Below are 25,199 nucleotides of genomic sequence, written 5' to 3' on the forward strand. Positions count from 1 at the left end.
CCATGATTCCCTATCCATTGGGAGTGTTTCTAAAATAAAACAGAACTTGTGGAGAAGAACTTAACTTAGAAACTTAGAAGACTTAGGATTTATAAGATGTAAGGAAAGGGTGGGAGACCTGATCTTCAGCAAAAAGAGAGCAGAAGCTCTCAGTATATTATATCCTTTATATTATAAGTGATATTAATATTTTATATTACTAAAAGCTTTGCTATACCAAAATATGCTTTTGACTTCCAACAAAGATTTTCCCTGGCCTGTTGTCATTTTTATGCCATTATGTTGTTATCCTGGCCTTCTAGATTTTATGAACTGAATTATAATTACATTCAAGACAGTGTACATATTGTTTTATATGAGACTAACATTTGAAACTGTAACAATTATAAAATTACAAAGATCCAAACATGACTCTGAGGGATCACTCAATATCATCCATGGAAAGAAACATTTTCTTGACTACTGTTCACTCTGACAGTCTTACTTACAGAAACTTAACCCTAAAATCCAGTTTAATTTCTGCTCTCAGAAAGAAAAAAAATACTGCTCTCAACTCACCAGTTCATTTCTTTAACATATATGAAGAAACACATTTACCCTTCATCAAATAACATGAACGATAAGTTGGTGAATTTCAGAACCTCCAAATAAAGGCCACTGAAAATGGATTGATGAAGACTTTCTTTACACTTTGAATACTTAATATTTAGACAAAACTTTCTTAATATTTAGATTGAAGTAAATCACATACTTTCAGAGTGCATATAATACAAGAGTGCAACTTCGAGAGCCAAAAATAAAGTCAAATTTCAGTTCTGGCCAGACTTCTATAAAAAACAAACACATATATTGTGTAGTTTGAAAAGCCTCTACTTTATGTACTATACTATAATACTTACAAGCTGATGTTCTAATAGTTGAATTTTTTCATCTTTTTTCTTTATTTCCTCTTTAAGTTGTTTTATTTCATTTAATAAATCTTCATTCTGAAATATTTAAAAAATTAGCAAGCATTAAATCAACTATGAAGACTGAATAATGAATGGTTTTTGTTAAGGGGAAATTAAAGGGAAAACTCTTCTTAAAAATGCCAGCTATTAACCTATACACAAACAAAATGAACAAAAACCCATTTTGGTCTTCTAAGAATTCATAGTGTAGGGGTGCCTGGGTGGCTCAGTCGGTTAAGGGTCTCACTTCAGCTCAGGTCATGCTCTTAGGATCCTGGAATTGAGCCCCACGTGGGGCTCCATGCTCAGTGGGAAGTCTGCTTGTCCCTCTTCCTCTGCCCCTCACCCCATTCATGCTCTCTGTTTCTATCTCAAATAAATAAAATCTTTATTTATTATTTTTTAAAGATTTATTTATTTGACAGAGAAAGACACAGCGAAAGAGGGAACACAAGCAGGGGTAGTGGGAGAGGGAGAAGCAGGGAGCCCGACGCAGGGCTTGATCCCAGGACCCTGGGATCATGACCTGAGCCGAAGGCAGATGCTTAATGACTGAGCCACCCAGGCGCCCCATAAATAAAATCTTTAAAAAAAAAGAATTCATAGTGTAATGGAGACCAACATGTGAAAAATGAACAATAACAGCAACACAGCTAACATTAAGTACTTTTTAGGTGCTAAGAACGAAGTACTTTTGGATATCTAAGCATTTGATCCTGAGTATGACCCTGAGACCCTGAGGTAGATACTATTATCCCCCCTTTGCAGATAAGGAAACAGGGACATAGGCCAATAGTAAAATAAATTACATATAAAACAGTAACTTCAGGTAGATTTAAAGAGATGTATGAGAGTTGCCTATCAAGAACAATGCAGGGCACAACAAACAGAAGAACAGCATAATTAAAGGCACAGAGTCATTTCACAGCTGGTTCAGAAATCAGCAGAAAGATAAATATTCATGGCAGGGTAACAGGAAGATTCTTTTTTTCATGAACCACTTTCCTGAGAACTGCCTGTCAATTTAGTCTATAAGAAATTCCTAATAGTATTAAATGGAAACCTACTGTCAAGCTTATTAAGCAGGAATCCAGTTACATTTCGAAGTGTAAAGTATCATTACCTTATAGTTAGTCCACTGTGTTTACTACTATTCAATTATCCAGAAATACATACTGAGGAAACAGTATAAGCAAGGAAATAAAAATATATATACGTGAATGATATATCTTTCTAGAGAGAAAAATATGTAAGCAAATAATTATAATATGTTGTTACTGAGCAAAGTATGGCATCTCTTGCAGATACATTGGGAACAAACAAAATATTGCAGTCTCTTTAACAAGAGATCAGAAACAGACATTTTACAAAGGCTTTAACAATATATATAAGCATCACAAAAATGGGGAAGAAAAGATTTTTGTAATGCTGTTATGTATACCGCAATCGAACAAGACTGTTTATTATATATAAAAAATGATTTCCAGTTGAATTTAAAGAGTTTAATTTTTGTAATCATAAATCAAGACCAAAAAAAGAGAGAATCGGATTGCAGATCGTGAAGGATACACTTTTAAGCTATGTGGCAAATGAAGCTATTAAGAAATGATAAGTATATTTGACTATATAAAATTTTAAAGTATGTATACAATTATCATTGAAGTTAAAAGCTGGTGAAACCCTATCCAATTATGACAAAGGATTTATACTCAAGTATATTAAGAGCCTGTTCAAACATACAGATCATTTTCTAGGCCCCAAGACAAATAAACCAGTTCTTACAAATATACAGATAACTGGTAAAATGTTCTATATGACTTGTTGAAGAAATACAAATTCAAGTATTAAGGTATTATTTTATAGGTATTAAGCTGGGGGGAGAAATATTCAATGTGATTAACAAAATTGCAGGAAAAAATGGTACATTATCAGACATCAAAACTGGCCTTTCTGGACAAACATATGGCTGTACATAGAAGAGTCATAAAAATGCTTGCACTCTGCTTCAGTTGTCCCACTCCTGGAAACTATGCCAAAGAAGAGTCATAAAAATGCTTGCACTCTGCTTCAGTCGTCCCACTCCTGGAAACTATGCCAAAGAAACAATGTGAGTTTTAGATATACTATTAGAGGTACCTGTGGGAGGGGCACAGTGGAAATGTCCAGTAGGCAAGTGGATCACCAATATGAAAGAGATAAATTTATAATTGTCCAAAAAGGGGGCAACTGAAATAAAATGTAGCAATTTGATGAAATACTATGTAGCCATCATTCAGTCACTGCTAGGTCCTGCCAGTGCTGGAAGAAACCGACCTGAAAATGAAATCCAAATACAATGTGATAACGTATTAATGACCAACATGTACATAATACTTAACTTTATTTATGACAGGCACTGCTCTAAGGATTTTACACATAAAGATGGGCAAAAACATATCAGGAAATGGGTAACTCCAGGGAAGTTTTAAAGGATGAGTAAAAAGTTCTGAAGATACCGAAGTGTGTCAGGCTTTGAATTTTGGAGTAAGAGAGTCTCAGTATCATACAACAATACAGAAACGAAGGCAAGCATAGCATATTTGGAGAATTACAAGCAGTGATGTTGTCGCACAAAGGCTATAGTGAACAGTGGGTACCAATGTGGTTAGTAAACTAGGCAAGGGCTAAATCATAGAGGGCCATGAACATCAAGCATGGCCTAATAAGCCAGGGGAGTGACAGTGCATTTGAGATGTCTTTGACAGCTGTTTAGACAACAAACTTGACAACAACAACAAAATTAGACTAGGGAACTTGTTACCAAGATGTTGTAATACTTCAGATGACAGTAGGAGCCTGACCCAAGAGAATGATAATAGGGAGAAAAAGGAAGAGCAGGGATGAAAATTAGGAGATATTGGTGATTGTCTCCATGTGAAAGAGCACAAGGGGCAGTCAAGAGTGATTACCTATATTTCTAGCTTGGGTGATATGGTGATTAGTTGTGCCACCAAAAGATATGGAGAATAAAAGAGGAGAAATACATCCAAAGAGGAATATTTGTGAGTTTCAGATATACTATTAGAGGTACCTGTGGGAGGGACACAGTGGAAATGTACAGTAGGCAAGTGGATCACCAAGTATGAAAGAGAAATTGTATATGTTATCAACACATATGTCATATATGAAATCACAACAGTAAAAAGTTCAAAGAGAAATGGACAAAATATATAAATCTCTATTCTAAAGAAGAGAAGGAACCTACGAAGGAAATGGGAATATGGAAAAATGTTGAGGAGTGTAAGGAATTTTAGAGAGAAGTGACAGAAAAATAAAGGATAAACCTTTTAAGACAACAGTCACACCAAATGTTTATAGCATTAAAACAAGTAGCTGCTTTCATCTTTCCAGGCTTCCATGTTAACTGGAAAAAGGTTTAAGGAGAGTCAAGGAAAAGTTTATTTGGTTTACTGAATTTACGATACAGAAATTTATAAACTGAGAATGAAGAGAAAGTAGAGAAAGCACAGAGAAGAGAGATGAGAGAGGAGGAGCTAGTTAGGTCCTTAACAGCAGCAGAAGATAGTCAAGAACCTAACAAAGGATGGTCTTCCACAGCATAGTGGCCATTTTTGTCCTATAACTGGAACAAAGTGAATGAGAATGATAACAGACATAGGTAAGTCAGAAGGCAGAAAGGAAGGTAGCAGATCTTGCTTGATGAACACAAGGCCACCTACAGAAACTGAGAAGAGTGGCTAAGAATGAGGCTTGAAGAGAGTGGTCAATGTTGAGACTAGCTCATCAGGGGAATGGGAGAGGGAGCTGTCCTGAGATAAAAGACAGATTAGAGATATGGCAGGTCCAGTGGAGATTTCAGACCCTAAATTTGCAATGACACAAGTCACCATATTTGTATGCTAAACCATCTTGGATGAACAGGGGACATAACTGGGAATTTGATGATCAAAGTGCAAGAAAGTCCAGTGTACTGGAAACAGTATCTCACCTTGGAAAAGAAGGAAGACTAGGAACTACCTGCTTGGAAGGAAATGGAATAGGGACAAGAAATAAATGCCATGTAACAATATATTTATCATGTAACATTAAATATATAGACAAACTGGAAAGGAACACAGAAAAAAATAGACACTAGTTGTGTAAAAAAGTTGGAATTAAATTTTTTCTTTAAAAATTATTTCTTTATTTGTAAAAGTTTTTCACAAAAAAGAATGCAGGAAAAGTCAACTTTACTTTAAAAATGTCAGTCACAAAACTTAAAATTGAGAGATGATCAGAGACCATCTAAGTCAATGGTTCTCAACTGGTGTATACGTAAAGGTTTTTTAAAAAAAAAGAGATGTCCTACTGCAGACCTGCTGATTTGGAATACTATACATACCCACAATAGGATGGAAGCACAGAGATGGGAAGAGATTTGTGCAAAAACAGGTAAGATAACATGTTGAAAAACCAAGACTAGATAACCAGATGTGACCATTAATCCTATATTCTTTTGATTTTGGTTGTTTTATATACAATCTTGTTGCCAGTAAGTCACCCTACATCCTACGAGAAAATTATGCTTTTCTGACCTCTAATAACAGCTGTTGGCTACTTGACTTGATTTGGAAGTGAAATACCCTCTCCCCCTGCTTGTGTTCCCTCTCTCGCTGTGTCTCTCTCTGTCAAATAAATAAATAAAATCTTTAAAAAAAAAAAAAAGAAATAGTACTTCAGAAATAACTGCAAAAGAAAAGAGCTTTCTTTTTTTTTTTAAAGATTTATTTATTTATTTGAGAGAGAGGGGGAGAGACTGAGAGAAGGAGTGGGGGAGGGGCAGAGGGAGAAGCAGACTCCCTGCAGAGCAGGAAGCCAAACGCAGGACTCGATCCCAGGACCCTGCGATCATGACCTGAGCTGAAGGCAGACGCTTAACTGACTGAGCCACCCAGGTACCCAGAAAAAAGTTTTTTTCAACTAAAAATGAAAATTATAAAAAATATACTTTCAAAAACTAAAATGCATCCGTTTTCTATAATTATACTTTTAAACATGAAAAAAGATAAATTAATTTCATTTTCTGTATATTTCAATGTTGTGATTATATATGAGGAGTACCTGTTAATCATTTTAATTGGTAGTTATATTTTAAAAACTGCTATTTATAATTATCGAAAAGAATTTAAAAATTTAATAATTTCTTGATTTTTTTAAGAAAAAGAATCCTGCACCAGTAATAGACAAATAATTATCCAAATTATAAAATAAATTCAAATTAAAGTACCACCGTGATATCATTTTAACTTAGTAAGGTAGCAAAAGTTAAAAACAGACCTGATTAAAACTCAACACAGCAAAGCTTCAGGTTTTAACACATTTATTATTAAATGTTTTGTTACTGCTTTATAATTGTAGTAATAAAAAAGAATTTTGAAAAATTTAGCATGACTCCTAGTCATACCTTATATATTTGATCACCATCTTCTGGTTCTGGACTGGATGGCAAAGAGAGTTGAATATCATGCAATGAACCACTTCCATCATGCTGTCAGAAGAGAAGGAAAACATGAGATTAATACAGTATCTGCAGACACTCATTTCAACCTGAATTCACCCCAACCAAATGCTAGCATGGCAAAGAACAAACAGGAAATAAGATTTCAGAAATCTTTTCATCCCTATGCACAGGTAGAATAAAATGTAGAAGAGAGAAAAAGAGAGCTAGGGCAAGAATAATTTGTGGAAATAAATAAGATACTACATGAGTGGATGAAGCAAAAAGCCACTGCAAGTTTTAGAGTGGGAAAAGGAATATGGAAAATTTCCTAGAAAATTTGAAGATTAACTCACCTCCAAAAAATACAAAATGAAAGTCAAATTAAATCTGCTTTAGTTTAGATATAGTTTTTTGAGTATTTTTTCTTCTTAGAAACAATAACCCAACAAGGCGTGGCCACAAAAATCATTTGATTAAAAATACTAGACAGGGGTATACATATTGTGTGTATACCCCTTCATATTTATATGAAGCCTGAGAGCAGGAAAAACTAATTTATTGTGCTAGAAATCAGAACAGGGGTTGACTCAGGGGAAAGGGGCTACTGACTGGGAAAGAGCATTAGCAAATCTACTAGGATGCTGGAAATGTCTTGACTGTATGGTGGTTATGTGGGTAAGTACATATGAAAAGTTCAAGTTGTACACTTACGACTGGTATATCTTAAGCACCTTACTGGGATGTATGCTACACTTCAACAGAAGTTGAAAAAATTAAACTCTCATCCTTAAATGCAATAACGAAAATGACAAGATAAGAATTAAGGCCTACCCCTTGCTGAACTGGTTAGGAACAACCAACTAAGAAATGGCATGTTAAATAACTCACAGACAACTTTGAGAAAGATGAACCAGTAAAGAATATGCCTGGGATGATGGTGAGGGACTGAGCCCCTGACCAAGGCAGCACAAGTGTGGCTGGACACCTGGTTTGTTCAGATGGTACCTAGCTGCCTTGGGACACCCACTCAGTCAACAACCTTCAAGAGTGCTACCATCATAATCCTCCTCAGACATATCTGTCCTGAGGAAGTCTAGGCCACAGACGTGTCCTGTATTAAAAGAAGAATGTTAAAGTAGAAGACATAGCATGTAGGTCATTTTCTTCTTTATTTACTATACTATACACCCACTGAGTCAGAATCTCTAGGTATGGGGTCTACAAATGTGTATTTAGTAAAGTTCAATAGGTAATATTGATTGACAGCAAAAAATAAGCATTTGTCAAATTTCTACAATAAATAAATTATATTTTTTGGAGATTAAGAATTTGACCTGAGAGTGAAGGCAATGTCCTAATGAATAACTAAATGTCTTTAGAATGCCACGTTAAATGTTTAAAGTAAAAAAGAAAGAAATTTTACAAGATTCATCTCAGTAAAAGTTCATCTCTGCTGTAAATACCTTGACATATAAAAACAGTCCTACATATAACTATATATTTGAGAAAAGAGGAGCTGTAAAATCTGGCTTATTTTCAAACATCTCTGTTATCATCTTCCTGCCCACTACAAAGCAGGAACCCCAAAGTATGGGACACAACACAAGTATACACCACTTTTGTCTTGCACATGGTCATAGCTGTGGAAAGTAAGTAGCAGAACAGGAAAAATAAAACATCAGCTTTCAGGGTGAAGGAACAAAAAGGGGATCCCCAGGTAAAGAGAAAATATCAGGGAGACCATGAAGTACCAGCTCAGGAAAGTGACTCCAGAAAGCTGTATGTAACTTTCTAGGCTCACCCCTCAGCAGCACTTTGGCTTCAATCAGATCCTAAACAGCATATCAAAGACTTTGAGAAATAAACTAAGACCATCGCCCAGACCTAATCTAGCCTCTGAAAGATGTATACTAAGAACAGATCTGACAAGCATGGCAAAGGCTTTGAAATAGAACTGACATTACAACCACAATCCAAAGGTAGCTGGCTAGTTGTCAATTATAGCCTGAATCCAACCAGAGTGTTTACCTGCTTTAAAATTAAAACCAAACCAAAAACAAAAACCCCCCAAATCCCACAGTATTCTCTGTATCATTTAAACAAAATTAAGTGTCTCATAACAAAACATGCAAAGATCTAAGATACAATCCAAAACTACTCAACCTACAAACAACAAGGAAAATCTCAACTCACACAGGAAAAGACAATCAACAAACACCAATGTCACAACAAGACAGAGGTTGGAATTAATTGAAAGAGATTTTAAAAGGGCTATTATAAAAATTCTCTAAAAGTAAAAGAGAACTCTTGAAGGGGATAGAAAAGAGAAAGTCTCAGCAAAGAAACAGAATATATAAAGTGGAAACACATGCAAACTTTTTTAAAACTGAAAAGATTCAATAGCCAAATTTTAAAATGCACTAGCAGGACTGAATACCAGCACTTGAGATGACAGACTGAACTTGAAGACAGATCAACAGAAATCATGCAATCTGAGCCATGAAAAGAAAAAAGACCGGGGGAAAAAAAACAGAGCCTGCTGAGGGAGCTATGGGACAAAAATGAATTACACCATTAAAGTCACAGAAGGAAGGGTGGAGGGCAGAAAAAAATGTTTGAAGAAATAATGGATATATACACCTCAAACTTGGTGAAAGACATAAATCTACATATTTGAGAATCTCAATTTAAAAGACTAGAAAACACAAAGCATGCTCTCTGAACATAAGGGAATTTAACTAGAAATCTTCAAACTCTTGGAAAGTAAACAACAAACTTCTAAATCATCCATAGGTCAAAGAAGAAACCTGAAGGCAAATAAGGAATTATTTTGATTTGAAGGAAAATGAAGATACCACATTATCAAAAATTGTGGAATTCAAATAAGGCAATGCTTAGAGGGAAAATTACTGTATGAGATGCTTATATTAATACAAAGGTGTCAAATCCACAACTGGAGCAAAATAAACCCAGAACAAGCAGAAAGAAAAAAATAATAAAGAGCAGAAATTAATGAAATTGAAAATCAAGAAATAGAAAGCAATGAAACCAAAAACTGGTTATCTGATAATTGCAAAACTGCCAAAGAACAAAATAGAAGGCACAAATCAGACACATACCAGGACACAGAAAACATACATCAGGAATGAAAGCAGGGATATCACTACAGATGTCTCAGGCATTAAAAGTAAATAAGGCAATAATACTATGAGTGACTCTATGCACACAAATTTGACAACTTACATGTAATGGAGAATTACTCAAAAACCAGACTATCAAAACTCACCCCAAATGAAATGGACAGCCTGAGGAGATCTGTGATTATTAATAAATTTAATTAATAATTTAAACCTTCTGTAAAAGAAATATTGAAGGCCAGATGTTTTCCTAGAAAATTCTTCCAAAGTTTAAAGGAATAATATCAGTTCTATATAATCTCTTACAGAAAACATAAATCAAATTAAATTAGAAAATTAATCAAGTTAATGAGCCTTGGGGTGCCTGTATGGCTCAGTCGATTGAGCATCCAACTCTTGATTTCGGCTGGGGACATGATCTCAGGGTTATGAGATTGAGCCTGCTTAAGATTCTCCCTCTCCCTCTGCCTCTCCCCTATCCTGGTAAAAAAAAAAAAAAAAAATGAGGCTAGTACTTTCCTGATACCAAACAAAGACAGTGTAAGGAGACTTCTAGATCAGAGCTCCGGGGTGGCTCAGTCAGTTAAGCGTCCGACTCCTGATTTCGGCTCAGGTCATAATCACAGGGTTGCGAGATGGAGCCCCATGTCAGGCTCATGCTGGGCGTGGGGCCTGCTTAAGATTCTCTCTTCCTCTCCCTCTGCCCCTCCCCACTCCTTTCTCCCTCTCTAAAGAAAAGAAAAAAAAAATAAAGAAAAAAGATGACTTATAGATCAATATCCTTCATGAAAAGTCCTAAGGACACAAAAGTCCTTAACAAAACATCTTTAAATCAAATTCAACAATATGTAAAAAGGAAAAAAAGATCGTAAACAAGTGGAGTTGATCCTTGGAATGTAAAGCTTATTCAATAGTTAAAAAGCAATGTGATTCCACATATCAAGAGATATCTATATTATTACGCCAACAGACACAGAAAAGATTTCTGCCAAAATTCAATATCATTCATGACAAAAACTCAGCAAACTAGGAACAGAAGGGAACTTGCTCAACCTGATAAAATCTATCTTAAAAAAACCTGAAATTAGTATCATATTAAGTGAAAGACTGAATGTTTTACCCCTAAAACCAGGAACAGGTATTCTATTATACTAGAGTTTCTACCCAGTGCAATAAGGCAAGAAAAATAGAAATAAAAAAGACAAGTAGGAAAAGAAGAAATAAAACCATCTCCATTCAGTAATATAATTTTAGCCATAGCAATTCCCAAGTTATCTATAATACTACTATTAGAACTAATACCTGAATTTAGGAAAGTCACAATATACAAGGTCAATATACAAAAATCTACCATTTCTATGGTAAAGAACTGAAAATTGAAATAAAAAAATTACTTCTATTTACATTAAACCAAAATCCAAGAAATAAAAAACAATCAAAACTAAAAAAAAAAATCAAAATCCAAAATTCTAAAAAAAAGAGAAATGTCTGGGTACAAATCTAACAAAACAGATAAACTCTCTATGTAAAACAAAAAAAAATCAATGAAAGAAATCAAAGCTGACTTATATAAATTGAGAGGCATATTCTGTTAATGAATTTAAAGATGCAGTATTTTTGAAATGTCAATTCTCTTCCAAATTCAACTACAGATCAGTGCCCTCCCCCAATTCCCAGCAGAATTTTTTGCAGAAATAGAAAAGCTGCTTCTAAAATTTATACCATAAGGTAATAGAACTAAAACAGCCAAACACTTTTAAAAATAAAGCTGGGAGATACCATATTACTTCAAGGTTTAGTATAAAGCTATAGTAATCAAGGGAATGTGGTATTGGCAAAAGGACAAACATTGATCAAAGAAACGAAAGAGTCCAGAAATAGACCCACATATATGTTCAAAGGCATTTTTGACAAACGTACCAAAGCAACTCAACAAAGAAAGGATAGTCTTTTCAACAAATGGTACTAGAACACCCATCATATACATTAAAATTAACTTCATTCATACCTCACACCATATACAAAAATTCTCAAAACAGTCTGTAGACCTAAATGTTAAACTTAAAATCTCCAAATAAACAGAAAATCTTTGTAACCTTGGGTTGGGCAAAGATTTCTTAAATATGATACTGCAGAAATGACCATAAAAAAACTGACAAATTTGACTTCAAGAGAAGAACTTCTGCTCTTTACAAAACGATTAACAAAATAAAAAGAGAAGCTATGAACTGGGAGAAAATATTTGCAATAATTCAGGTAAAATACTGAGCATAGTGTGTAACTCATAGAAAGCATTTATAAATTGTTAGCTACTTCTTAAACAATAGCGACAGTAAAAATAATGATAATGTGAAGATCTAGGGTTTTTTACGGACTTCATTAACTCAGAATTGTATATAGCTGCCTAAAAAGCAAATTCCATTTTTTTCAATATTCATTTGTTTCATCATTCACATGCCTCCTTAAGTACTTATATACATAAATACATAAAGAACTATCAAAAATCAATAAAACAGACATTTTGTTTATGGGCAAAATAATAGACAACAAAGAAGATACACAAATAGTAAATAAGTACATGCAAATATGCTCAAAATCACTAGTCATTAGGCAAATGCAAATTAAAACCACAGTGAGATACCATTACATATCTCTGTGAAGGGCTTTTGAAAAACACAATACCAGGCACAGGCAAGGATGCAAAACAGCTGTGACTTCCATTAATCACTGGTAGGAATACAAAATCAGACAGCCACTTTGGAAAACAGTTCGGCAATTTCTTAAGTTAAATATATACTTACCATAAAACCCAGAAATCCTACACCAAGGCACTTACCCAAGAGAAATGAAAACATGTACACATGAAAATCTGTGCATAAATGTTTATAGAAAGCTTTATTCATAAATGCCCCGAACTGGAAAGTGACACAAATATCCTTCGACTGGTAAATGGATAAACAAACTATGATACATGCATACAATGGAATACTACTCAGCAATAAGCAGGAATAAATTAGTGATATGAGGACAGCATGAATGAATTTGAAATTAATTATGGTAAGTGAAAAAAGCCAGACTCAAAGGACTATATATGATTCCATTTATATGACAGTCTTGAAAAGGCAAAACTACAGAGACATAAAAAAAGATCAATGGTTGCCAGAAGCTAGCAGTGGGTGTAAGGATTGACTGTAAAAGTTAAAAAAAGCCGGGGGGTGGAATTTTGGGGATGACTGTAATACCTGTGCAATTGTACAGATTTGTCAAGCTCACAGACTATACAACAAAAAAGGCTGAATTTTAGTGCATGTAAGTTATACCTCAAAAGAGCTGTACTAGATTGAATAGTGTCCTCCTAGAAATTCATGCCAATCCAAAACTTGGGAATGTGACTTCATTTGGAAATAGGGTTTTTGCAAATGCAATCAAGTTGAGGTCATAATGGATTAGCATCAAGCTTAAATCCAATATGACTGGTGTCTTTATAAGAAGAGAAAAATTTGGACACACACACACACACACAGGTCATGTGAAGGTTATGTGAAGATGGGAGGCAGAGACAGCAATGATGCACCTATAAGGCAAAGAATGCCAGTGATTGCCAGCAACCACCAGAAGCTAAAGAAGCAAGGAAGATTCCTCTCCTAGATCCTCCAGAGAGCACATGGCCCTGACAACACCTTGACTTCAGATTTCTAGCCTTCAGAACTTTGAGAGAACAAATTTCTGTGTTATATGCCACCTAACTTGTTGTACTTTATTATGGCAGCCCTATAAAATTAGTAAAAGACCTGACTAAAAAAATTTTTAAAGCAAACAAAAGGAGAGTGTAACACCAGATAAATCTCACAAACACAAGAAAAAGAAAATTGACATATCAATATTACTATAACACAAGAGGCAAGGAAGAATTAAAGATAAAAAGTATTAATGAGGATAAAAAAAGACTTTAGTGATCAAAGAAACACTCCACCAAGATGATATGCCAATCACAAACATTTATATACCTAATAAAATAGCCTGAAAATACTAAAACAAAAACTGACAGCATTAAAAGCTGAAAAATCTATAATTATAGCAGGAAATTAACACTACTCTCAGAAACTCACAGATCAAAGATAAAAATTTAGTAAGGATGAATAAGATATAAATAATACAATTAAAAAGATTAATATAATAGATATACTGCTACCTAAAATATAAAGAATATATGTTCTTTTCAAACAAACATAGGATGGTCACAAAAATTGAACATACTCTAAGCCAGGAATAATTAATTATGTCCACAGGACAAATCCAGCCAGATGTCTATTTTTATTATAGTCCATGAACTAGGAATGGCTTTTACATTTTTAAATGATTCCACTTTAAATGATTTTATAAATATCAACATAAGAGCTGCAATTTTGTTTCTTGCCCCAAAAAGCGAGAATATTTACTATGTGGCCTTCTAAGGAAAAGTCTTCCAACTCCTGCTTTAGGACACAAAAGCAAATATTGACACATTCCAAAGAACTTATATCATATAGATGTTCTTTACTGTTAATGTACTAAGACTAGAAATCAATAAAAAATGAAAGCCCACACATAAACCAGTATTTTTGAAAATTGAAAAAATATTATTTTAAATAAGTTTATAGTAAAGGCCAAGACAATGGAGAATCATTAATGTTTAAGTTATTTGCTATGCCTCAAAGAAAAAAAAATTCCACTTTTTATTAACGTCCAGCAGTCTAGACTTAGGCAATCAACAGGGAAAAATTTATTTCCATCAGAGTACAAGAGCCTAAAGATCATGAATAAAATCTCCAACTGAATCAATTAATAAAACCATCTCCCCTCCAAATAACTCTGAGACTAACCAATGGTAATACTCCCTATTAAACCTTGATTCAAATGAAAAGTGCCTAAGGCTAAATTAGGAAAAGCTTCTTTAAGCAATACAGGGGGAAGAAAAACATAAAATGGACAGAAAACCTTCTCTTTTTAAAAAAAACACTGAATAACAATCATGCATGCAATGTTCATGCTTCATATTACATATACTAAGAAGCTAACATTTATTGGACAGTGCTGGCACTGTTCTAAGCATTTTGCATAAACATATTTAACGAATGCACAGATGCAGAAATACATAATAACTACAACACACCAATGCATGAAAAATAAGCAATTCATAGTTAACTGATTGTCCAAGTATGCTGGGCTGCTTTACTAAGTGAAGTGTCTCAGTTTCTATGGGTTCTAGTTAGGATCTTTAAACTCTAAATACAATTAACCTTAATTAACTCTTGTGCCATTTACATTTTATTTAAGATTCAAAAAGATAGATAAACTTTCCTTTATTCTAAGAGCATTAGGAGACTACTGTCAGCAAGTCATCTTTCACTTTTCTCTTTTGACATAGCATCAAGGTAAACTTTCGTTCTAACATTATAACTCTTCCACATATTAACTTATTGGAAAACCCTATAACAAACTCCATCTTACCCAAGTGGTTCTTCCATGAGTTTGCAAAAACTGGGATCTTCCTATGAGTTCCAGAGCAGCTGCAATGGACATGGATACTTGAAATGACTAACAAAAAAGTTTTGGCAGCGTTGACCAATCTCTGCTGACAAGCATCATCAGTGATGTCAACAAAGCTGCCTTGTTTTTCAGATATGCTACAACACAATCACAAGAGGCATCCTAGGAAAGGGAGTAGAGGAAGAGGAGAGATTGATTTTTTTCATTTTCTTTTTGAAAAGTCGCTTCTTTAAAAACAAAAGGATATGGATGAACAATCACATAGACTCTACAATGTGCACTGAGAATAATTTTTGAGTAATGCTGTAATTCACCTATGGGATTTAACATCTAATCACTGAAGCTATACTTGAGAGGATTTCTAGAACACAAACTTACAAAGCTTGATTTTCAATAACAGCTTCAGAGATGAGGTGCTCCTAACAAATGGTTGGGATAAAGATATTTTTAAAACAGAAAAATCTGGCATTTCTTTTTTTTTTTTTAAAGATTTTATTTATTTATTTGAGACAGAGAGAATGAGAGACAGAGAGCATGAGAGGGAGGAGGGTCAGAGGGAGAAGCAGACTCCCTGCTCAGCGGGGAGCCCGATGCGGGACTCGATCCCGGGACTCCAGGATCATGACCTGAGCCGAAGGCAGTCGCTTAACCAACTGAGCCACCCAGGCGCCCAAATCTGGCATTTCAATTGACTAGAACATTGTTATATATGGACAGGTCTGTAATATTCTAAGCAAATAGTACTTACAAATTTCCTCTGTTTCAACTTTTATATTGAGCCTAATTATATATATCTGAGACAGGATATCCTTTTCTACAGGTTTCTTCTGTTACTTGAAAATATTAGCTGTAAATTTCTTCTAATTTTTTTAATTAAAAAAATAAACTCTTCAAACCACCTGTTTACTATAGTATGAACTAAATAATTGCTTCTATACTACTGAGTTTTTCCTCAACATTTCCTTTAAAATCCTGTGTCCAATTGTTTTTTAGTAGATACCTCAGCACATATGTCTGCATTTTCTATTCTTTTCCACTGCTTTATGTTTCTATTTGTGTCAGTATTATATCCTGCTCTAAAGAGTTCCCTCCCACCCCCCTTTCTCTTTCAGTCTTTCTCAAAGAACACAAAGAGTAAGCTCTTTGGTGTTAACAGTTTTGGAGTCACTTTCATGAATACCACAAAGGTGTTTTGATTTTGACTGAAATGGTATTACATCTATAAAAATAATACTGGGAAGAACTGTAAGTTCCAATCATACACTCAGTTTGTATCTTATCTTTTTGCCCTTTATAAAGTATCATTTTTTAAAAAGATTTTATTTATTTGATAGAGACACAGCAAGAGAGGGAACACAAGCTGGGGGAGTGGGAGAGGGAGAAGCAGGCTTCCCGCCAAGCAGGGAGCCCGATGTAGGGCTCAATCCCAGGACCCTGGGATCATGACCTGAGCCAAAGGCAGACGCTTAACGACTGAGCCACCCATGTGCCCCTATCATATCATTTTTATAATTACTTAATGCTTATATGTTCTCCTAGAGTATAAGGTAGTTGTCTTGGTTACAACATTAATATCCATGGAATAAGTTAATTTTCACAACATTTAGCCTTCCTATAGAACGTATTTTCTTCAAATCTTTTATACAAAATTTTGCAGGAGTCTTTATAAAACGTCACAAACATCTTTCAGTGTATTTACTGATGATTTAATGTTTCATTGATGCAGTGATCATTCCATTATTTTCAATTTAAATCTATGATTTATTATCTTGGAGTTTTGAGTATAGTATTGTTTATGTACTAAAACAGGTTTATTTTGGGGGGAACCATAACCCACAATAAGAAATAATTTATAATCCAACCAAGCATACATACTCATGAATATCTGTGCATGTATGTGTGTGTGGGCATATATCTAAGTAAGGATGGATGGGTAGATAGTGGACATACAGATACAGATATCACATTAAAAACAAGTTCCACAAGGAAATATTTGTCTTTGCTACATGTGATGCCCCCTGATAGTGCCTATCCTATTCTACTTTATTAGGAAAAAATTCTAGTTATGATGGTCAAAGTTTATTTCAAAACCCACTAACCAGTTGTAACGTGTAGTTTTAAGAACAATTCACTATGTATAAGACAAGAATTGTGTCTTTTTTATCTTCATTATTACCACAATCTTAGTACTCAACAAGTGCTTAAAAAATATACTGAATGATGGAATGACACTAATTAAATGAATACTAAAGTAAATGGAATTAGCTTTCTGAGTAGCTACATAAAATTTTAAGCAATGCAAGCAGTTAAAAACCCCTGACCTTCCCATTTTTACTGTTACTGTTACCATTATTGTTATAATAACCTAACATTTATTAATTGCTTTCTATGCAGCAGACATTATGCTTAGCACGTTATCTGAATTTCCTCATGCATTCTTTAAAACAGTCCTGAGATAGGAGCTATTATAATTTCTGTACTTTTTATAGGGAATTTGCCCAAGACCACAAAACAAACAAGTAGAAAAACTGGTCGAAATTCTAATTTTTTGAAATTACATTCATTCTTATTAGTTTTCATCATTAATATCTAGAAATTAAGCATTATCTCAATTACCCCACAACTAAAAACCACTCAAATGTCTATCAGCAGGTATATGAATAAAAATAAAATTGTGGTATATATACACATACACACACACACACACCCCAAAATGCTATTCAGTAATAAAAAAGAACGAACTACTGATACTCTCAAAATAGATGAATATCAAAACCATTATGGTGAGAGAAAGAACCCAGAAACAAAAAGAGTACACACTGGATGATCTCATTTAGATGAATTTCTAGAGAAGACAAAACTTTAGTAACAGCAAGCAGAGCAATGGCTGCCTGGGACAGGTTTGAGAGAGGACTGACCCCAAAGGGACATGAGAGGATTTCAGCAGCTACAGAAATATTCTTTATCTTGATTGTGGTGGTGGTGGTTATACAACTGTAGACATATTCATCAAAACATAAACTGTATACATAAAATGGGTACACTTTATTTGAATGTGAGTATTACCTTAATGAAGTCGATACATTTTTTTTTCTAACTTGTTTCTTCTTCCTCTTCACTATCTTTTCCCTTCCTGAACAAGCCATTAGGTGAGACAGAGCAAGTGAAGTCTCTACCCAAAAAAAGCCCAAGTAGAGAACAGGTCCCTGCAGGGGGGCAGCTTACCAGGCATGTCAGAGTCTACAAGACTGAGAAGGACATCCATAGAGGGAGTAGGGGAACAATGTGATATCAGAGTCAGCCTGAGTAGAATGAGAAGGGCACATGCACTAATGGGCAGCCTGGTATGGACTGTCAAGAGTCCAAGCTGACTGAGGTGGGAATCCACACATGAGATGGCCCGGAGAGGGCTACCAGAGCACAAGCAGCATGAGGAGGGCACCTATACAGGAAAAGAACTAGTGCCAGGTATCAGAAACAATTATGGCAAGAAGTGTGTCCATGTGCAGGCATCAACTGACATGTGGTATCAAGCCCAAGCAGAGTAAGGAGGCATCCATATGGGGAGGGAGACTGGTGTGGGATGTCAGAATCCAGGGGGCTGGCTGACAAGGAGTTGGAGCCCAAGTAGGATGAGGAAGGTGTACACAGAGGATGATAAGAAGCTATGCATGGCGATCTCACTAAGATACAGAATCTTTTTTTTTTTTAAGATTTTATTTATTTATTTGAGAGAGAGAGAATGAGAGACAGAGAGCGTGAGAGGGAGGAGGGTCAGAGGGAGAAGCAGACTCCCTGCCGAGCAGGGAGCCCGATGCAGGACTCGATCCCGGGACTACAGGATCATGACCTGAGCCTAAGGCAGTCGCTTAACCAACTGAGCCACCCAGGCGCCCTAAGATACAGAATCTTAATGGGGTGAGGAGAGCAACTACACAGGACAGGTGGTAACAGCAGTGGCAGGAAATTGGTTGCACTCTGGATGATTGATTAAATGAATAAATATACTAAGGAAAACAGAGACCAATTTTCTCACTGTTGGAAGAGAGAATTATAAACACAGAAAAAGAAATGCTGTATTTAGACTGGAACTAAACTTATGAGAACAAACCCACAGTTTTCGATACATAGAGGCAGATACAGAAATATAGTCATAAATATGCATATAAATACCCACAAATACACACATTCACACTCACACACCTTGAGAGGGCTTAAGGGCACTGACAACCCAATAGCAGTAAGCACACCTAGCCCCCAGATCTTGGCTTCTAAATACCATTCTCCACTAGAAGTAACCTGGGTTCCTTGAAAAAATGACTGTTTCCAGATAGGATTAGGGAAAATACTAAATAAGAATGGGATTATCCTGCATTGCCAAAAAAGTACTCAAAGAAAGATGGGTACAAGAAGTCAAAAGTACACAGAAGCCAACCTGAAAGAGTTCTCAAATGCCAAATCTTGGACAATGTGAGCATCAAAGTAAATTATATTCACAGATTATAAATGATATAAAATAAGGAACCATGAGTACATGGCATAATTTCATAAATAAATCAGTGAATAAAGTGGAAATCTAACAAGGAATAGGATATTTATATAGTTTCAAAATTCCTCCCCATAAAATACTAATTACAAAGGGGGAAAGAGTAATGTTATAGTAGAGCAGGCTAACAGACCATACCTTTATCAAGTGATCAGAGGTAATATCACTAATGAGACAAACCAAAGTCATGAGCCATCTGACAATGAGAACAACACAGCACTGTTTCTGTGACATTTCTGTTGAGGATATGTAACCTGAATCCAATCATATGGCTACAAAGACAAACCCAAACTAAGAGGCATTCTGCAGAATAACTGGCCTACAATATTAAAAAGTGTCAAGGTCATCAAAGGCAAGAGAAAACTGAGGAAGTATTGCAGTTTGAAGAAAACTAGACACATGACAGTTAAAAACAGTCTGTGATTCTGAACTGGATCTTTTTGCTATAAAGGACATTACTAGCACAAATGGCAAGCCTTAAACAGGCTCTGAAGATTACAAGGTAATAATGCATCAGTGCTGACTCCCTGAATTTGATGACTGAATTGTTACAGAGGAGAAAATCTTTATTTGTAGGAAATATATACTTAATATTTGGCAGTGATGCACTTCAGCAGGCAACTTACTCTCATATGATTCAGGGGAAAAAATATGAAACTTGAAGTACTTAAATGTTTTTGTAAGAATGAGAATGTTTTTTAAAAAACTTTCATATTGGGCGCCTGGGTGGCTCAGTTGGTTAAGCGACTGCCTTCGGCTCAGGTCACGATCCCGGAGTCCTGGGATCAAGTCCCACATCGGGCTCCCGGCTCAGCGGGGAGCCTGCTTCTCCCTCTGACCCTATCCCCTCTCATGCTGTTTCTCTCTCTCTCTCTCTCAAATAAATAAATAAATAAAATCTTTAATAAAAAAAAACACCTTTCATATTAAAAAATAAAATAAAAAACAAATTTCCTTCATCTCATAAAGGGTATCCACAAAAAAGATATAGTAGATATCATGTTTAACAGTCAAACACTGAAAACACTCCTGTTAAGTTCAGGAGCAAGAAAGGAACAAAATCAATATTAACCTGGAATTGCTAGCCAGTCCATAAGGCAAGGAAAAATACAAACACTGAAAAGGAAAAAGAACTGTCATTAATGCAAATTATATAATAAATCTAAATAAAAAAATTCCAAATAAATCTATGGATAAATTATTAAATAAGTAATAATTGTATCTAGGTTGCTGGATACAAACTCAATATATCAAGAGTCTATTGCACTTCTGTAAACCAGCAACGATCCGTTAGAAAATGATAGCACTTAAAATAGCAACAAAAACTTTAAGTACTAGAAATAAATCTAAAAAAATGATACAAGTCTTGTAAATAAAAAAGTATAAAACTTTATTGGAAAAAAAAAAACCTCTTAAAACTGAATCACTGACCTATATATATATATCATGGATTTGGATACTAAGTCTAAATATTGTAAGATGTGGAGCGCCTGGATGGCTCAGTCATTAAGTGTCTGCCTTCGGCTCAGGTCATGATCCCAGGATCCTGGGATCAAGCCCCATGTCAGGCTCCTTGCTCAGCGGGGAGCCTGCTTCTCCCTCTGCCTGCCACTCCCCCTGCTTGTGCTTGTGCTCGCTCTTTCTCTCTCTCTGTGTCAAATACATAAAATCTTTTTTAAATAAGTAAATAAATATTGTAAAATGTTAATTCTTTCTGAAATTGATCTATTAGTTGTTATTCCCATTAAAATCCCAAAAGAATTTTTCATAGGACTCAACAAAATGATTCTAACATTTTATGAAAAAGCAAAAGACTAAGAATGGTTAAGATATTTTAGCAGAAGAGCAAGATAGGGAACCATGAGGATGTATTATCAAGCCTTATTATAAATGTTAGACTGTGTTACTTGACACTGGGATAATGTCACATATATGGACAGGTACTGCATATCTGAGGAAAAAGAGTGGATTCTTAATACTTTTAGAACTGAACCCACTGATTATTCATACAGAAAAAAATGAAAGTGGATCTCTATCTCACACTTACACACGCTGAAATCAATTCCAAGGTATTTGTAATTTAATTGTGAAGGTCAAAACTCTTAATTTTTTAGAAAAGAAAGGGAGATTATATCTATAACCTCAGGGCAAGGAGAGATTTCTTAAACAAAGATTTCTGAGAGGAAAAAAACCACACACACAAAAAAAGGTCTGATAAATTCAACTACATTAGAATTGAGAATATTTGTTCATGAAAAGATACCACAGAATGAAAAAGAAGGCTACAGAAGGGAAGAAGGTACCTGCAACACATAACTTATATCTAGAATATACAAAAAAACTCTAAAACACACACACAGACAAAAGACATGACTAGGCAACAAACATTCCATAAAGATACAAAGAAGCTCAATTTTATTATGAGTCAAGGAAATGCAAAATAAAGCCACAATTAAGTATCATTATATTCCCATCACATGACAAAAATTAAGAAGTTGGGTAAGAGGAAGTGTTGCACAGATGTAGAACAATGGAAAACAGCGTAAACTACTTAAGGGGAGTGAAACAGATTGAACAATTTTGGAAAATAGTATGGTATTTCTAGAGTACAATAATTCTATGTCCCACGATTCAGAAATTCTACTCCTAATGAATTCAGAAGAATTTTCATACATGTGTACCAGGAAAATGTTCATATTATTTGTCATAGCAGGAAAAAAACCCAAACTGGAAAGAAACAAAGTGTACATTAAGAGTAAAATGGGCAAAGAAATTATTGTTTGTTCATAAAATACAGAAATGAAAATTTATGAAACAGAACATAAATGTGAATGAACCTTAAAATGCTCAAAATGCCTTAAGATCACAGAGAAACACAGTATATAATTTCATCTATATAAACTTCTAAAAGAGTCAAAACGAGTATCACAGGATTACAAATACAGATGGTTAAAAATTAACAGAAAAACAAGGGAAATGCTAGATTCTGGAAGAGAAGTCACTGCAATCAGGAAGGAGTACAGAGGAGCTTCTTAATGCCTTTCTTAGCCTGGGTGGGGAGTACAAACCTGTTTCACATTATTCATTTAATTGTACCCTTATGTTGTGTATGTGCTTTCCATGTATATTTCATAAACTTTTCCCCCCTAGAATGATGAAAGAAGTCCAGAGATAAAGAAGCATGATGTCCTTGGCTTTTCTGTGGTTCTCTGCCACCAAGAGGCATTATTTCAGCATCTCCTTAACTCTTAGTACACTCACCCAGGATGCTGCTGCTTTAAATATTCCATCACACACACACACACACACACACACACACACACACACACACTCCCTCACTCACTTACACAGAGAGCAAGAGCCAAGGTAGGGGCAGACAGAAGCATTAGAAGAGGGAAAAATTAGGGGCGCCTGGGTGGCTCAGTCGTTATACGTCTGCCTTCGGCTCGGGTCATGATCCCAGGGTCCTGGGATCGAGCCCCACTTCGGGCTCCCTGCTCCACGGGATGCCTGCTTCTCCCTCTCCCACTCCCCCTGCTTGTGTTCCCTCTCTCGCTGTGACTTTCTCTGTCAAAATAAAATAAAATCTTTAAAAAAAAAAAAAAGAGGGAAAAATTAATGGTTTTATTCTCAACACTGGAGGTGAGAGGAAATAATGAAATAAAACATTTGTATATTATACTTGACAGTTCATAAAGCACTATTATACACTTTATTTTTATCCCCTAAACAGGTAGATAGGGTATGAATCATCAGGATCAAATATTTTACAATCCCAAAGAAAATGTCAGAAAGAGGTATCATCATGCTCTTCTCATTATTCCATCTTAGAGTTTTCATTTCCTACCATAGGGTCAAAACAGATGCTGACAATGATAATATGATAAAAGCAAACAGGGAAAATAATGAAAAAAAAAATGGGAGGCAAGAAAATGGATGGGCATAACCACTTTGGAAAACTGTTTTTGCATTATATACTAAAGCTGAATATCTACATACTTTATGATTCAGCTACTCCACTCATATAGACCCAACAAAAATGTACACATATGTTCACCAAAAGACACATATTAGAATATTGTAGCAGCATTATTCACAGTAATCCCAAACTGGAAAACTGCTAAATGCTTATCAACTGTAGAACAAATAAACTGTGCATATTCACATTATGTAATATTCTTATCTACAGCAACGTGAATGAATGCAGAAAATGGATGACTTACAAACAAAATGTTGAGCAAAAGAAGCCAGATACAAAAAGAGTATATACAATTTCACTTATATAAAGTTAAAACACAGGCAAATGAATCTATGTTTTCAAAAATTGGTAGTCACCATTAGAAATGAGGGGTAGTGGGGCGCCTGGGTGGCTCAGTCATTAAGCGTCTGCCTTCGGCTCAGGTCATGATCCCAGGAGCCTGGGATCGAGCCCCGCGTCGGACTCCCTGCTTGGCAGGAAGCCTGCTTCTCCCTCTCCCACTCCCCCTGCTTGCGCTCCCTCTCTCGCTGTCTCTCTCTGTCAAATAAATAAATAAAATCTTTAAAAAAAAAAAAGAAATGAGGGGTACTGATGCTTCTGTATGGTGGTTCTGGTAAAGTTCTGTTTCTTACTGGGTGCTGTCTACATGTGTATTTTCAGTTTGTGAAGACGGAGATAGACATTTATTAACTATAACTTCTCAAGTGTTTGAAATAGGGTATATGGAATTAAAGCAAGGAGACAAGACACCACTGAAAGATTTTTTTTTTTTTTGGTATGTCCCCATGTTCCAGATCAGGATCAAAATTCTTATTTAACTATCTCTAAATTAGGCAACACAATATGAGAAGTACTAAACTAAAAAATTTCAAAAGCCCTGAGTTTAAAATGCATTCTGCATCAGAATGCAACTGTGTGGCCTTGAGAAAAACAATTAAATCTGGGAATCTCAATTCTCTGCCATTAAAATAAGATTACTGAAATCCTCTCTGTCCCACAGTGTCATTGTAATAAAGAAAACAGGGTACATGAAAGTGCTGTTTAAACTGTGAAATAACCTTGAACTACATATAAAACAAAAAATAGATCAAAGGCCAAATGGTTTACAATTTTAAATTTTATCTGTGTGCAATGAGAACTCTGTTCAAGTGAATGCTTACATATAGAGGCCTATTTAATAAAGACTCCATAGCTGTGGGTTTGGCTGAGGGGATGCAGGGTGATGGTGAGGAGTTGGGAGCTGCCTTCACATTCTCCTCTCCCTGTTGTCCCCAGTGAATCTCCTAAAAATGCCACTGTGTGCAACAGGCCTTGGAGTCATGAAGATTGAGGGAGAAAAAAAAGGTATCCTGGTTTTATCACTAACTAGCTATCTTTTTTTTTTTTCTTTTCTTTTTAAGATTAGAGAAGCAGACTCCTCGCTGAGCTAGGAGCCCTATTCAGCTCAATCTCATGACCCTGAGATCATGACCTGAGCTGAAATCAAGAGTCCGATTCTTAACCAGCTGAGCCACCCAGTTGCGCCACTAATTAGCTTTCTGAGCCTCAACTTCTTCAGCTGTGAGTTGAAGCAACTATC

At 35.3% G+C, this 25,199-nt stretch overlaps 1 protein-coding gene across 13 annotated transcripts in view; it reads right to left on the bottom strand.

Annotated features, from left to right (window-relative positions):
• CCSER2 (coiled-coil serine rich protein 2) overlaps positions 1-25,199 on the bottom strand; it is a 183,621-nt gene that overhangs the window by 52,685 nt on the left and 105,737 nt on the right. For all 13 annotated transcript variants that reach the window (XM_081823970.1, XM_081823981.1, XM_081823982.1 and 10 more), the window contains 2 exons: positions 6,394-6,477; positions 900-986 (listed from right to left, as the gene is read on the bottom strand). In XM_081823970.1, coding sequence (XP_081680096.1) covers positions 900-986; positions 6,394-6,477 — 171 coding nt within the window. The remainder of the gene's footprint in view (positions 1-899; positions 987-6,393; positions 6,478-25,199) is intronic.

This window comes from Leptonychotes weddellii, chromosome 6, assembly GCF_054177405.1.
Source record: "Leptonychotes weddellii isolate Sample4059 chromosome 6, ASM5417740v2, whole genome shotgun sequence".
In the NCBI taxonomy this organism is placed as follows: Eukaryota; Metazoa; Chordata; class Mammalia; order Carnivora; family Phocidae; genus Leptonychotes; species Leptonychotes weddellii.